The following is a 16,687-nucleotide window of genomic DNA, read 5'->3' as shown; positions in this document are numbered from 1 at the left end:
GCTGGCATGCAGCCACAAGACAAAGATCTGGAAAGCAATCCCAGCCCAAATGCGTCTTAATTGTTAAGCGAAGGCAAGCGAGGCTAAGAGAAAAGCAAGTTCTATGCATCCTCTCTCTCCCTGCCTCGCACCAAATACATAAGCACAGAGGTGCTTGCCATGGAGAGTCCGAAAAGCCGTTAGCTCATTTATATCTTGAATCCTTCCAGAGAGGGATTTTCATCTTTGCTGCAAGTTTAAAGATGACTGGACACCTGCTGTAGCAAATGAAGCTGGGTGAAAAATAAGCAAACTTTTCCCATCTGCAGCTGTGTTCCCTGAACGCAGGTCAGAGGCATCGTGAAAACAAACACAGGTGTTCTGTCTGGCCCAGAGACCACAGTCAGGCCCTTCTTCAGAAAAAGCAATTTCCAGTCTAAGAATAAGGCAGGCAGCTGCGTGGAGCATTTAGAGGGAAGTTTCCCCCTCTGGGGTCATAACTGTGGCGTCACTGGGCTCTGTGGTTATTGCTTCTCAGCACTCCAGCTCAAACACACAGTTTACACGTCTTGGTTTGTTTATCTAACCACTGGCTTTGCAAACGCCCCTTGGGATCCGTGAGTCCAGCTCACTCTCACAGGCATATGGGTCCCGCAGTAAAAGAAAGCTTGTCAGAAGCAACAAGTATATTTGTGCATGAAACTCCAAAGCTTCAGGGAGGTGTCACTTGTACGATCAGTTGTCTGATTCTGTTCTCACTAAGGCAACCTTCTCCAACCAGGAGAGGCTGAGAAGAAACACAAGCTGGACAGAGCTCACCACAAGTGAAAGTCTTTTAGTTAACAGTGGTACAGAGATTTTTTCCGGCTTCCAGTGACGATCTACCAAACGAATCGCTGCTACTTTTATTTGGACATAACCCCAAGTTAAGTATATCTTCAGAGGAGAAACTATATTCATTTGCACCTGGCTGCATCATCATTTCAATCCAGGGGGAGGCTTTGATTATATATTATAGAGTAAAAGAAATCAAACTGGGATGCTAAACTGACAGTCCACTGAAGACGATAGACCAATGCAGCATTACATTTCTCTTTAAATTTATAACGGACAATATCTTGTATAACTCCCTCCTCATTTAGACTAGTAGTTCTAGCTCCTCCATTCCCACAGCAAACCAACCGTGACTAAATTTCCTGTCCCCATTATATTCCAATTAGCTTTAAGCACAGATACTTTAATAGGCTCTGTCAAGTCTCGTACACTAAGCTCTATTTGGCTCTATGCATAATGGAGAAAAAAAGAGTTAGTTTTAATTCCTGCTTAGCCTCCAAGTTCCCCACAAACCTTTCAAGGATTTCTCTATCCCCTATCAGCTGGGTGCAGTCGGAGTTTGGAGGATTCCCATATCATTGAGGAGATAGTGGGGGTGCAGAAAAGAAAAAAAAAAAGCTTTGGGGACCTGGAAACAGCACCAAAATAATCTGTTGTTTTGGTCCAGGTCTCCATAAGCAGCCACTGACCTTCACCTTAGGATATCGGCATCTCGATTCTCACATGCAAAGCTCTGCATTCAACAACTGCCAGGTTACGGGCATTAATTCTAACCACTGACAAGTAATGCTACCAGGTCATAATGAAAGAGGTAGGTGATCAGCTTGGCCCATGTACCCCACCAGCAACGCGGCAACAAGAATTAAGACAACAAGTCCTCACTTCAGCAAGGTACTTAGACACAGGCTTGACTTTAAGGACAGCAGTAGTCTCATCAAAGTCAATGGCGCTGCTCACGTGCTTGAAGGTGGACACATGCTTCAATTCCTTGGTGAATCAGGGTCTAAGTGCATGTCAGTGAAAAGATACGTCAGCCCTCAAACAGCACATTTCCAAATGCCAACATCACAGCCTGCGCTGCAAAGCCAGGTCACGCTAGGTTATCCTAAATAGGGGAAGAGGACAGACAGCAACGCAATTCACTGTGTCAGTGTCATGATTTTCTGCACCTATCACTTCCGTCTCTCAAATCAATTTATTTTAATTGCACAGAGAGTTTCCCAAAAAGTGAAGTGAAAATAAGCTATAAGCTTTGCAGGTGTTTTTGTGTAAAATCCCATCGAAACAGCTATCACTCTGCTCTGTGGAAATAGCTTTTGCCAGGCAGACAGACTAGTCCCAACATGTCAGCTCATATCCTGGGTCAAGGTCTAGCAGGCTGTGAGTCAACACAGCTTTCTCGGCTGCAGCCTACAACCACTGGGAAGCCCTAGGCAGTCCCTACATGAGGCATTCTTTAAAAAAGCCTCCCTTATGAAGGAAGCCCAGAATTAGCAGTGCCACGGGGGGCCATTCTGCAGGGAGGAATGTGAAAGTGGAGTAGAATGGAATGTACAGAAGTCAAAGTTTTAAAGATTAAAAGGGAAAAACATGTTGGCTTTCTTCCATGCAATTGTTACAGGCAGAGCGCACTGAGGGGAAGCCACGTGTAAAATCCCAAGTGGGAAAACCCGCAATTACTGCACAAGAAACTCCTTGTGAAGCCAAAACTCAAGTGCAAACTTTCCTGGCGACTTGGGCTCCATATACAAAAAAAAAAGGAGTCAGATGCACATGACAACTGCCTGGTTGCAGTGGGACAACCAGTGTGAGAAGGAATGTGGTGGGTGTCTAAATGAGGAATGTGTTGAGGCCAATAAAGTTTGGATTCATACAAAATTCACTTACAACTTTCTCCTACAGTAGAACCTCAGTTATGAACCCCTCGGGAATGGAGATTGTTCCTAACTCTGAACAAAATGTTATGGTTGTTCTTGCAAAAGTTTACAGCTGAACATTGACTCAATACAACTTTGAAACTTACTATGCAGAAGAAGAATGCTGCTTTTCCTTTATTTTTTAAGTTTACATTTAACAGTACTGCACTGGATTTGCCTTTTTTTTGGTCTCTGCTGCTGCCTGATTGTGTACTTCTTGTTCCAAATGAGGTGTGTGGTTGACTGGTCAGTTTGTAATTCTGGTGTTCGTAACACTGCGGTTCTACCGTACTTGTATTAAGACACCTTCTGCCATAACATCTTTATTCTCAAATCATCTGCCCACGTTTACAACTACTGACCCAAGACTTCAGATGCTCACAGAAGGCAGTGGCTGAGATCTATTTAGTATGTGTAGGGCCCTACCAAATTCACGGTCAGAGGATTTTTAAAATTGTAAATGTCATGATTTAAATCTGACATTTCATGGTGCTGTGATTGTAGGGGTCCTGACCCAAAAAGGAGTTCGGGGCGGTCACAAGGTTATTGTAAGGGGGGTTGTGGTACTGCTGCCCTTACTTCTGTGCTGCTACCGGCAGCAGCGCTGCCTTCAGAGCTGGGCAGCTGGAGAGCGGCAGCTGCTGGCCGGGAGCCCAGCTCTGAAGGCAGAGCCACCTCCAGCAGCAGCGCAGAAGTAAGGATGGCGTGGGATGGTATTGCACCCTTACTTCTGCACTGCTGCCTGCAGACCTGGGCCCTCAGTCAGAAGCCACTGCTCTCCGGGGCCGCCCAGCTCTGAAGGCCGCAGCACAGTAATAAAGGTGGCATGGTATGGGATTGCCACCCTTACTTCTACGCTGCTGCTGGCGGAATGCTGCCTTCAGAGCTGGGTGCCCTGCTAACAGCCACCACTCTCCAGCCACTCAGCTCTGAATGCAGCCCAGAAGTAAGGGTGGCAATACCGTAACCCCCCTAAAATAACCTTGTGACCCCCCTGCAACCTCCTTTTGGGTTAGGCCCTCCAATTTCAAAAATGCTGGTCTCCCCGTGAAATTTGTATAGAACTGGGTAAAAGCATACAAAAGACCAGATTTCACATTCCGTGATGCATTTTTCATGGCCGTGAATTTGGTAGGGCCCTAAATATGTGACAGAAGCACCAATTGGGAAAGGGCCTGATTTTACTGCAACATGAGGGCAAAGAGACCAGTGCTATGCCTGGCTCTCAGTGGAACACCCTAGGCATTGACTTGGCAGTTCCAGTTCTCTCAGATCTAAAGTTGCCCCTCTCCACCACGCATGTTGAGAGGTAAGCGGCAAACTTGCTCAAAGCCGGCTGGGGCATTCTACACCTCAATAATGCTGGAGACCATCAACCAGTGAGAAAAGGTAATAAAGAGTTAATGAAGGGAACGTGCAGGCCAGAGACCGGTAATCTCCCTTAATGGAGCACAGTATACTCGAGTAATTAAAACCTAAGTAATTAAAACACAGGGAGAGGTCATCAACCAGAATAGCAGCATGGCCCCAAGCTTTAAGAAATCCAAACCCTGCCAGAGAGATCAAGCTAAACTCCAGCAGAGGCTGTTCCAGTCAGGCCTGCACGGATCCCATTCACAGCACCGCCACCCACACACACAACTCATCCCCGCAGCTTGCATCCTCTTTTATACTGTTGCTTTATTTGGTTTCTGTGAACACTGAGCTTGTCAACCAATAGGGAAGGGAGTCAACAGGAAGTGCAGGAAGGACAGCCTGCTGACAGGGTCTGATTTAAACAGGCAATGCTGGGTAGAAATGGTGGGCCAGCTTTACTTCTAGCAAGGCCAGGGAGACCCAGTATGCCAGCCAATACACTTGGACATGTTAAAAAACAGTGTCATTAAGATGCAACTTTTGCTACTGGAAATGATTTTCTGGATGCAGTCAAAGGGCTGTATTTGTGCCATCTGAGGCAGGGTGGAGGAGGCAGCACTCACAGCTGTGCATTTCTAGGACACCTTACAAAGGATCTCAAAGAGTTTCAAATATTAGTTGAGCACTAGGTAGACAAGGGATTTTATAATGACCACTTCACCCACTGCTGCAATGCAATTTGCAACAGCACTACAGGACAGGAACTGACCGCCACCACAGCCTGGAGGGGGAATTTAATTAGCCAGACTGTGCTTTTTCAAGAGACTGTGGGGTTAGCATATTGGTCTCTTGCGGAAAGAATCACGTCATCTTTAGTAGTAAGTAGTAAGAAACACTTTCGTTGCCTTTCATCACAGCTCCCTGCAGAAGCACAGGATGCTAGGGCAGTGGTATCGTAACGGCTCAGAAGAAATGCCCTTGATCAACACCATCTCCTGCTTGGATCCCCGCAGGTCTCCCATCCGAGTACTGCCCGAGTCTGAGCCTACTCCGCTCGCAAGATCGGACAACCAGTATGGCTGCAGGGAAGAGACCTAGCTCCAAAAGACAAAGGAGCCACTTAACCAAATGGAAGAGTTCCTCTTCAATGACAGAAGAATCACACTAGCTTTAAGACCGCAGAGAAACCCTGCATGGCAAGATGTGGACGGTAAGAGCAGATACCTACTTTACTGCACTGAGGTATGCAGACAGCCGAATGCCTGCGTAGGGGACATACAGGCGTTCTGTTCTTGAACAAATACGATCAGCAGACACAGCAAGGGAGCCCAGAGCGCATCCCTGACAGGCAGTTGCACCTGTTGCAGAATCTGCCGAAATGCATTTTCTTGACCCATGCAGGAAAACTGCTTTTTCAGCCGTCCCCATTAAGTCCTTAGGAAGACTGTGTTTATACACATGCACCATGAAGGGATATTTATCGGGCCAGCTAGTCCAGACCCGCAGATATTTCCCAGACAACCCCACAGCTGACTCATGCAATTACCTGACCCAGCACATTTATGGTTTGTCGAACGTATTACGACCACCTGCCAGCTCTTGCAGAAGAACATTTCCCCCTTATAACATCAGCTCCCCAGCCTTTGGTTCGTACGTTGAATTGCCATTCTGCATTATATTTACTAATCACACAAGGCCCTGACCACCTTTATAATAAACTTCAGAGACTTCCAACTGGACCAGAAGAGCCCCCGGATGTGCTACTCTGGGCTGGTCTACACAGGTTTTTTGGTGCAGAAGTAGAGCTAGTTAAAGCAGTACAAATCAATGAGTGGGGATTGCAGTTATACCAGTAAATAAGTGCTTATACTGGCATAGCTTATTCATAAATTGACTGGACTACAAGCACCTTTCCCTCGGGATAGCTATGCCCACACTAGGGGATTGAACTGCCTTAGCTTTATCACTATTAAAAAAAAGATCACCTCCTACCCAAAATATGTTCAAATCAGTATGAACACAGAGTGTAGACCAGGGCTCAGTATAATCACACAGAGCATTTTATCCGCTCACATCTTAGCGCCCATGGAAAGGAAGCTATAGGCAAAATCTCTTACAAATTCACTCCTCTACCCCAAGACTAAGATACCACGATGCTATGTTGGATCCCAATGGGGAAATACAATATCTGTAGCTCAATTCCCAGTCTTAAGAGACCTTCACCTGCCTGCCACTCACGCAGTGTCCACCTCCCCCAAAAATAAAGGAGCAGTAGCGTTTACCTGATGCTTTACCCAAATCTAGTGTCCTGGACTCAATATCAACCTGTCCCCCCACCCCGATCAGATATTCATCCTCATGATCTGCTGGTACCAAAAAGAGCTCCTGAAAAATCAAAAGTTGCGTTACTGTTTTTATATCCCTGGAAGGTGCCAAAAACCTCAAAGTCAACGTGACGAACAAGAGTACATTAGCCTTGTATACAAAAAGGACGTGCATCACCAGTTGCCTTAACCTCTCTCTACTCCTGGCAGCTCCTTGGGCAAGGAGAGCCATGGCATTGCTGGAAACATACAACTGTGACATCGCACTCCTGGAACTTGGCACCAGCAGCTGGACTCAGTTCTGGCAGACACTGGTGCCAAACCACAGCCTATGGTTAGCCACCTCTTCTGGGAAATTACTTGTATTGTGCACTGTGGAGGTTTACTCCTTTCCAGCATTAGAATTTTTTTTGGGGGGGGGGGGGGGGGATGAGGTAACTTTGTGGTAAGTTTTGTTTCCTCCCCATCCTGCTTCCGTTGGTCTACACTAGACTTTTTTAAATCTGGAGTGAACATGATTGTAAAATACATCCAGTTAACTGGCAAACTTGTTAAAGCTTTAAGATATGTGGCCCGGAACAAATATTCGGGGAGCGTCTACACACTAACCTCTACAAAAGGTGTTATCAAGGCACTCAATTAATTAAAACGTCTAGTGTACATGAACCCTTGGAGGGAAGAAGGGAGGTTATAGTGCGTCTAACTAATTCAGTTATTTTATGCACCCCACATCATCTTGTTTCACTCTGGAAGTTTCTACAGAGCAGGCACCAACTGGGCAATCACCTTTATGCTGTACATCATCGACAGAGTTTCTTCTCCTTATTTCCTTGTAGGTGGAGCCATGACGCCATCCCATAAGGGGGTGGGAGGGAGAGCGGGAAAAGTGGTGTCATTTTCTCCCCAGTCTGCTGCTGCCATACCCCAGAGTAGAGACAGCACAAATCAGACAACTCCTTGAGTCTGCAGTGTTTAATTTTGGAGGTGGAAGGAATGTTTTGGATTAAGATAATTTTAAAAAGAGTCTAAACTCCATCACTGAATTCTATTAGACAGGTAAGAAGGTTCCAGTGGTTAGGTCACTGACCTAGGACATGGGAGACTCAGGTTCAATTCTCTGCTCCGCCACAGACTTCCTGTGTAACATTGGGCAAGTCACTTAGCCTCAGTTTCCCACCTGTAAAAATAGGGAAAATAGCACTTCCATACCTCATGGGGTGTTGTAAGGATAAATATTGAGACCTACTGATGAAGTGCTATATAAGAGACCTAGCTATTATTACCTGGAATCTTTAAAATCAAGATCAGGTGTCTATGTGATATGCCCTAGTTCAACCACAAACCACTGGGCTTGATGCAGGAATTCCAGCCTGGGCAATGCAGGAGGGGAGACCAGGTGATCTTGTGCCTTAAAACCTATGAATCAAAAATGTTTTCATATTTCTCATTTAGAAAGCGTTATGAAGGCAGCCGCATGCAAAGCAGCGAGATTGTACTGAATGTTTGCCTTTCTCAAGGGCTTCAAAGGGATGTGTTTTGACATGTAGTATGACTGCACTGTTTTAGGGCTCGTCTTCACTGCTGCGGTTTTTACCATGGGTGCTATCCTGAGGTAAAAAACCACAGTGAAGACACAGTACAAGGTCAGCACTATACCCCTGCCTGGGGTTGACCTGAGTGAGTTTACCTTGAGGAAAAACTAACAGGCCTGGTCTTTCTTGTCTTTGCTCATGCACGCTAGTTACCCTGAAGTAAAAAATACGTTTTTAGCAGTGAAGACCAGGCCTTCATGTCTAGCATGCTCCGGATGCAAAGGAAGACAGTGATGGGGAGGAAGGGGAGCTGTTTTCTGACCTGACATAGTGGGAAGAGAATAGGAGTATCTAATGGTCAGCATAACAGATTCCTTCCCCAGGGATGGCACCTTGATGCAATTGGAAGGCTCATGCATTCCAATCACCCTGAGAGCTCTGCTGGCAGGAGTTTTTAACTCCTGGAAGGACCACCCAAGCCAGACAAGAAGCAGGCCACTGGTCCTCCAGAGTGGGGTTGAACGACAGGCCAACAACCTGGCCTCCTTAAAAAAAAAAAAGGTTCCACTCTAGAGACACAAGGCAGCCATTCCAGTAAACAGCATGATGGACAGGGACAGCACAGCCCTGTTCATGCCCTAAACAACGTCTAAAGGCACTGGAAGGATTCAGAGCCAAACAGATGCTTAAGACAGTCTTCTTACCTTCACTTGTATCACAGTCAAAATCCCGGGCTACGTTTGGCCCTTAGGAATATTAAGCAGAATCCAGCCAGCAAAACAGAACATCAACACGCGATTAGAAATACAGGGATGTCTAAGCAAAATATTTTACTGGCTCCAAAGGAGTTCTTCCTGTCTGTGAAATGGCAACAGACACAGAGCAACAGAGTTTCTTCAGGAGGAGTGCAGAGAGAGCTTCTCTATGCCTTAGAATTGTTAAATGAATAACATATACACTACATTAAAATACAATCACACTGAACATTGGGAATACTCCTGCTTTTTGCAGGTTCAGAACTAAAATTCCCCGTTGTGCCTCCATACTAAAGCATTCACTATATACAAGGCGACCCACTGCAAAACCTGGACCGAGCCTCCAATATGAATGCCTTATTTTTTGCCTGACCTTTATTTGAACGCAACTGGGTGTTATCAGGTGCAATAACTGTAGGAACAGTATGGACTGCACATGACAGCTCAGGAATCTAAGTCCACTGAATTGCATAACCATTTAACCAAGCTGCATTCCACATGGAAGACAGTGAATAATCCACCCAAAGGGTGCAGTGCCTAAAAACGCAGGCTGGACTAGTCAATGCTAATTCACACTATTTAGTTACCCACACCTGAGCAGAGCATATTGCCAGGAAAGCAGCAGTTCATTCACAGATGATTTTTCTGTATCTCCTGAAATGCAGCTGCCCTTTAATAAAAGTCTAGTTTCAATTCAAGCCCCACTGCAAAGAAAAATTTGACACACCTTTTTTTTTATTAACCCTCTCTTTTAAAATCTAATTTTGCAGCCACAATAACCGCAATCCACACAGAGGGCCATTGCTCCAGGAAAGACAGATCCAGCAGTTCACATAAGTGTGCATGAAAAGGGAAGTAAAAGCAGATGGGTTTGAAAAGCAGAGGCTCTCAAGCATGACATCTGACATTTCTCAGTCACTCATTCCTTCCTGTCTCAGAGGAGAATCTCAGACCACAAGAGAAGAATGTGCTTTTGCTACCTTGTTACTGGTGCTACAGAAACTCCCCCAAGCGCAGTTCTCATACGGATTCTCTTCCAGATGTCCTAGTTGCATTTCTCCTCATTTCAATGCTGTAACTTTCTACCTACCTTATTGGGGGAAAGCTACCAGGACCTTTGTTTCTCAGGACACATAAAAACACCTTTTTTGCATCCCTCTCCACCTGCCTCCCCCTCCCACCCCCCGTTTTAGAACCCAAATGTCCCCTTAATTCTTTTAATTAAAGCATCTGTTTTTCAGAACAAAGAACAGCATGGACTTCAAAAACAAAGCACAGTAAAAAGCAAGCCACATTCTGAGTCTCTTATCTGTGACAGCATCCCACTTAAATCTATGGAAGGGTGAATTATACACAATTGCAAAGCTAAGGTATAGTTACACTTTATATATAGTCCATGCAAGGTGTTTATGCTGGACAGAGCCTCCCACCCATCATCATTCCATTCACAAGTGTTACATGCAACAGTTCGAAGTTACACAGCATCTAAAGAAACTGCAAAGGTCTAAGACAATGCTAGGAGTAAACAGAAATGACAGTCTAATTTTGAAAGCTGCAATGGGATATTTGTAGCTCTTCCATTTGAGAGTTTCTCTGTAACGGTCCCTGTTTCATATCCTGATCAGATTAAGACCAAGAAACGGAAGCAATAGATAAGAGGAAGCTGACTCTGCCAGACTCCACGCAACGAGTTTCCCCAAACAGAAGCGAACGCTGGAAATTCAACCTACCCAAGAGGACGGCCACAGTGATCTAATGCCGCGATGGTCAACGAAAGGCAGTCTGTGCAGTCTAATCAAACTAAGCCTTTCTTGCAGAGCAAACAACAGGCGAGCAGTGCTCACCCACCAATAAGTTCCTGTCCTGAAGGGCTTATGTTTCAAAGGTACAAAGCAAGTCAGAGGAGAACAGAATGGTGGTGTGCAGTCACGGTAGCTGAGCACTCATGGGATGGGAGTAGAGCAGTGGTTCTCAAACTGTGGGTCGCAACCCTGTTTTAATGGGGATCGCAAGGGTTGTCTTAAAAACTTGCTGGGGCCCAGGGCCAAAGCTGAAGCCTGATCCCCATCGCCCAGGGCCAATGCTGAAGTCCGGGGCAGCAGGGCTCAGGCTTTGATTCCCCCTCCGGGGGCCATGTAGTAATTTTTGTTGTCAGAAGGGGGTCGCCGTACAATGAAGTTTGAGAACCCCAGAAGTTGAGGTTTCCAGAGGAAGCAGTTGCTTGGTCAAATAACTGGGCGGCTGATCCGAACATAGATCGCAGCATAAGAGGAGACAAAGGAAGCAGACCAGGAAAATGCTCAGGTCAGACAAAGGGTGGTAAATGATATGGACAGAGATGGAGCTATCAATCTCAGGCCCATATGAGAACCAGGTAATCAGTATACTTGAATGGACTCAAAAATTTAACTATACATACTAGAAAGCAACAGGGCATGCATGTGTTAGATGACACAGAAGGGCTCCCAGAAGGACATTAGCAGCAGTTGTATTTCAGGCAGGCACTAGCTCTTCTCAAAAGACTAGAAAGGTCAATCCGTACAGCCAGCAGCTTTGAAATGCAGATAATTTTAAAATACCCGTTTTCCCCCAAGCAAGTATGGGCATGTTCTGAAGGAAGCATAGTCCCTGCACTCACTATCTGCCTACAGGCAAAGAACCTTGCAACTAAGTGCATGATTCCTTGCAAATCCTTCTCCTGTATTGGGCTCATGCCCTGGTCTCATCCAGCTTCTCAGCAGAGCACCGACTCTCAGCACCATCGTCAGACAGAAAAGCTGCTAAGGAAAGAGAGAGGCTCACCTCTCCTTTCCATCGGGCCCACTCACTATTGCCTCTTTAAGCAGCATAGCTGACCTCCTTCCATCCAGGAAACTAGTTCTAGCATATGTTCCCTTGCATATGAGTCAGCAGCTCCATTCAGAACCATTATATCGCTGCTGATTCATACCACAGTTACACAGCAAACAGGAAACTCAAGTTCACATTCCCCCTGTTTCAGACACAATCATTTCAAACAAAGTCATATTTACGTGTTGTTCATCCACTCACATGAGCCCTGATTTCAAGTTTCCTGTGTATCATCCTGGGACAAGAAAAGTCCCCCAAAAATCTAAATCCAGTTTATTCCAGTGACAAACGAGAAGCAGTAATTAAATCTCATGCATTCCTTTCCTGCCTTCATCCTGCTGGCCATCACTAATCACAGATCTGGAGTGATCTGCCCCCTCTTAATCAGAATTATCAGGAATCATTTTTCCTCTCCACCTCACCCCTTTCCTTTCCTCCTCAACCCACCCCAATGTAATTTCTTATTATGTCAGCTGCCTAGTTTAGGATTGTAAATACCTCAGGGCAGAGAGCTTGTCTTCTTACTCATTGGTAAGGCACAAGGCATACCACTGGACCTATACAAATAATAACGTCCATGACACATGCTCACGTTTGTTAGCTGCACATAACAAGGACACATGGGAAAATCTGGCAAGACCTGACAGACATGCACTCGTCAAGTCAGGCTGTGTCATAACTCAGAATCAATGTCAGATACAGCGAAAGATCAAACACAGCTCTGCTCAAAAGCCAGGAGCACTAGAGGGACAGATGTTGCATGTAAAGGAAATACACAGGAATTTTATCTCACACTATTGAAGTTACATCACAGGCTACTGCTCTGTACCTGAACCACTCTCATACACAGAAATTTACATTCGCAGGACACTGCAAAGTTTACTAAGCTGCAACAGTGATTTTCTTTTAAAAACAAAAACAAAAAAAAACAGTTGCTATCATCTTTCCCGGGGGTCGGCAACGTTTGGCACGCGGCTCGCCAGGGTAAGCACCCTCGCGGGCCGGGCCAGTTTATTTACCTGCTGACGCGGCAGGTTCGGCCAATCGCGGCCCCCACTGGCCGCTGTTCGCCGTCCCGAGCCAATGGGGGCGGCAAGAAGCCGCAGCCAGCACATTGCTCGCCCGCACCGCTTCCCGTCGCCCCCATTGGCCCGGGATGGCGAACTGCGGCCAGTGGGGGCTGCGATCGGCCGAACCTGCCACATCAGCAGGTAAATAAACTGGCCCGGCCCGCCAGGGTGCTTACCCTGATGAGCTGCGTGCCAAACGTTGCCAACCCCTGATCTTTCCCATAGCTCTATTTAAGTAATGCAGTCATGAAGTCCCAAGAAACACAATTTTATTGCACTTTTGCCTATGCTGTTCGAGTGGACATTTCCTCCAGAATTTGCAACTAAATCTTTGGGATTGAATGGTAAACTGGCCTGACCCCCCGTTTTATTTTTCTAAAAAGTACAAAATACACAAAAATAATGATTTTGCATCATGACAATGACGCAGGTCATTACTCAGATTGCAGATGAAAATGCTGACCCAGCTTGGCTACAAACTGACATCAGAATGAAAGAGAGTGATAACAACTGGTGTGTGTGCACTGCAATACAAACCCTAACTTTTGACATATCAGCGGGCACTTAAAACTAATATTTTGTTGTTTTTATTTCTCATACTGTCTCTAGGAGACATTTATTCAGCTGAGCAGACTGACTGTTTAACCAGCAGGTTTAGTTACTGTATTTTAGTCTAACGTTCCCAATGAAAGCCAGTCAGTCTTGCTCAGTTTTAGACTGTAACAAACGCAACACCTCAACAAAGGACAGACACAGTACACTGCCCCATTGATCCACCTATGGAAATCACTCGTCTGTTTATTCAGCCACAAACTTACTGCAGTAATTGAGCCAAAGTAGTAACGTAGTGCAATAAAACCAAAGCACTGAGGCTTGTAATCAGCATATTTCTCTCTATGAGCAACTTTAATCGTATGCAGCTTTCTAACATCTTAGGCCACAATCCTGCAAAGACTTGTGTGTGTGCACATAGTCCCATTGACTACTATGGAACTACTCACCTGCTTCAAGTTAAGCATCTATGTACGTCACAGCAAGATCAAGGCCTTAGATTGTAAATTCCTTGGAACAGGGAACCAGTCTTTCATATTTGTTTATATAGAACCAAAATCCTGCTAGGCTCTTTACAAACAACTTGAATACAGGAGAAGATTCTAGTCTACATAACTGAGGTAAAGTAAAAGAGACACAACTATTGCTACCTATTAATTTCTGGCGGTAGAGCAAGTATGCAGATAACAGGTAATTTACACATGGAAGATTAGGCAACAGTCAGGTATCTTCCCAGTTTATGTAACTCTACTCAAGTAATATACAGTCCATATTTCAATGCTTGAGTCAGGACTGAGGAATATGCTTGTAAAGGTTTTTTGTCTCTCTCGCTACACCCAGAAAGAAACCAATGCAAAGCCCTCCATCTGAATGCTCTGACACCATATTCAACACTTTTGAAGCCCAGAGCTTCAGTAATGCCATAGCTCCTTCTCCAACCACCACTTCCAGACCCCTGGCTTTCAAACAGTGTCCAAGTTGGAATAGTAGTGGGGAAACATTTAGTCTGATCCAACTGGAATTATATGGGTTCATAGAGTTTGCTCCGATGTTGGACTCTCAGGCCGTCAAGCCTTTGCAGTGGCGCAGGAACGGACCAAATGGCGAACGATCGCTACGGCCGACTGGCTAAGCGTTGAAGAAGAAGAACTGGAATTGCAGAGATTTCACTCACTGTGACCAGGCTACAACTCTGGTTGTTAATACCACAAATGTTTCCCCAAGTGGCATCCCCATCCATGAGCAAACAACACCAACACTACTGTGAATCCACCTTGCATTAAAGGTCTCTTATTACGGTGGGTTCCTGTAAATCAGATTAGCAATATCAAGACACATGCAAATCTGATCTTGTCCATGAACCAACCCTGTCCCACCCACCCTCTTTCTTTGATTTGTGGCTGCTCCTGTTGCGTTAATGCCATCCTCCACATACCCAGCAACAGACAGGCAGCCCCTTCCCAGTCTCAGCCAATCTCAGCCCTGGATAGAGAGTCTCCCGCAGCAGCATTCCACCTGTAGGTAGCAGATACTCTTCCCCAGCTATACTGGAGGATGGGAGGGGAAAATAACTAGTGAGGTGAAACGTCAAAACATGCACCTGCCACCAGGTGCAAGTGGTTGCCTGGCCAGCCACCGTGCTGACAGAGCACACAGCAAAATCTGCCCCACTGGCTGGAGAACTGTAGTCAGTCAAGGAGCTCGGGAGCAGAGTCAATCTAAACTCTGGGTAGTTACAGGGGAGAAGAATGAGGAGGTGGGCAGAAGATTTTAGGCGAACCAGGCGCACGCTGTAACCGAGGAGGAGAACCAGAGAGCATGCTGGCAGGGCAACTCTGCAGTGGATGCAGATGGGGCAGTGGGAGAGACAGAATATACCCAGCTCGGGATGTTGGCTAGAGGTATAGAACCAGCAAGGAGGACCCCCCCCGCCTGTAACCCAGCATGGCAGGGGCACCTCCAGGCGCACCGGGGGGACCCCCAGCCCGTAACCCGAAGGGGGAGCACCCCGCATGGAGGGCAAAGGGACCCCGTAACTTGGAGGAGGCACCCCCAGCGCGGCGGGGTCCCCGGGGAGCGCACTGGGGGGACCCCTCGCTCCGTAGCCCAGAAGCGGAGCACCGCGCAGGGGGGGGACCCCGTTGCCCGGAGGGGGACCCCCCTCCGCCCGTAGCCCAGCGAGGAGGCTGCAGCTGGGGTGAAACCCCCCGATCTTTCCTACCTCTTGGGAGGGACATGGCTGGTCTCGGCGCTGGGGCGGCGGCGCGGGCCGGGCGCTGGGCTGAGCGGAGCTAGGCGCTGGCGGAGGCCGGGGGCGCTGCGCGGGACCGGAGCATGTCCCCGGGCGGCACGAGCCCGGCTGGCGTAAGGCGAGATACTGAGCCCCGGGCTGGCGAGCCGCGCAGCTGGGCCGAGCGCAGCCAGCCACGCCCCCACCGCCGGAACTCTGTCGCCATTGGGTCTCGGGGGAAGGGGCGTGGCCATACCAGAGTAGCCACGCCCTCCTGTCCCACAAGGCGCTGACCTCCAGCCTAGATGCTGAGATTTGGGGGAGAGGGGGAAATTCCACCCCTCCCCCCGGACAATGACCCACTTCCTGACCCAGGATAGTCACTGGTTCCCCTTAGGGAGGCTGGTCCGCTGGGGCGAAATCCGCGATGGCCACAAAATGTGGCCGCGTCACATTAACCCATAGCTGCCCTGTGTCAAGAGTGGCCACGTTCCATTCAAAATGTGGCCCAGGACAAGTCAAAACATCGCCGGCCTGTCCGATTATTACACACGGTGCCATGTTGCAGCAAAATGTGACTGCACCAGGTTCAAAAAGTGCTGGGCCCATCACGTCCCAAACGCAGCGACATCTTGGCAAAACGCTGCCACCGAGCATCAAAACGTAGCCGCGATGAGGCAAAACATGGCTGAATCTTGTGAAAACGCAGACACCGTGCAGCAAAACATCACATTGCAACAAAGCATCCCTGCATTTCATCATCAGAGTGTCATCGTATTGCTTTCCAAATGTTGCTCCGTTGCATCAAGCTGAATCACGTGGCAGTGAGATGTCATCAAATTCCATGGAACTGTCATTGCTACACCACAAATCATCACAACACAGTGACACTCCACAAACCGCCTCTGAAATATGCAGGACACCAGATTTCAGGGCAGATGCCAGTTTAGGCTTTCAGGCTGATACTTTTACCTCAAGGAGTGTTGCTGGAAGAAGACAAGTTACCAGCCACAGGAAGTCTGGTATTTTCTCACTCCCGTTGCTGCTTTCTCTCCCTGATGAATCCCAATCCCACAGCCTCCCTCTCTGCTCTAAAGCCCCTCCATCACTCCTTATGCTGCTGCCTTCCCTCTCCTGTCAATCCCACCATCTCCTTCCTTTCCCCAGCCTGAAAGAGTCTCTAGGATACCATGTGCCTCTCCTTCCTCTTGTATCTGACTCTGCCACCCTTCTCCAGAGCCTGCAATTCCCTAATGGTTTGTAGTCCCTCCACACACTGCTGCCTTCTC

The 16,687-nt window shown here is 47.2% G+C and overlaps 1 protein-coding gene across 1 annotated transcript in view; it reads right to left on the bottom strand.

The window, feature by feature from the left end:
* Window positions 1–15,562, bottom strand: part of MAP2K3 (mitogen-activated protein kinase kinase 3) — a 51,869-nt gene extending 36,307 nt beyond the window's left edge. The window contains exon 1 of the mRNA XM_034783256.1: window positions 15,390–15,562. Within this exon, the coding sequence (XP_034639147.1) occupies window positions 15,390–15,405 (16 nt within the window). The 5' untranslated portion in view covers window positions 15,406–15,562. The remainder of the gene's footprint in view (window positions 1–15,389) is intronic.
* Window positions 15,563–16,687: the final 1,125 nt, after the last annotated feature.

Source organism: Trachemys scripta, chromosome 10 (genome assembly GCF_013100865.1).
Source record: "Trachemys scripta elegans isolate TJP31775 chromosome 10, CAS_Tse_1.0, whole genome shotgun sequence".
Lineage (NCBI taxonomy): Eukaryota > Metazoa > Chordata > Testudines > Emydidae > Trachemys > Trachemys scripta.
Note: the sequence above shows the minus strand (reverse complement) of the source record. Positions and strands in the feature narration are given on the sequence as shown.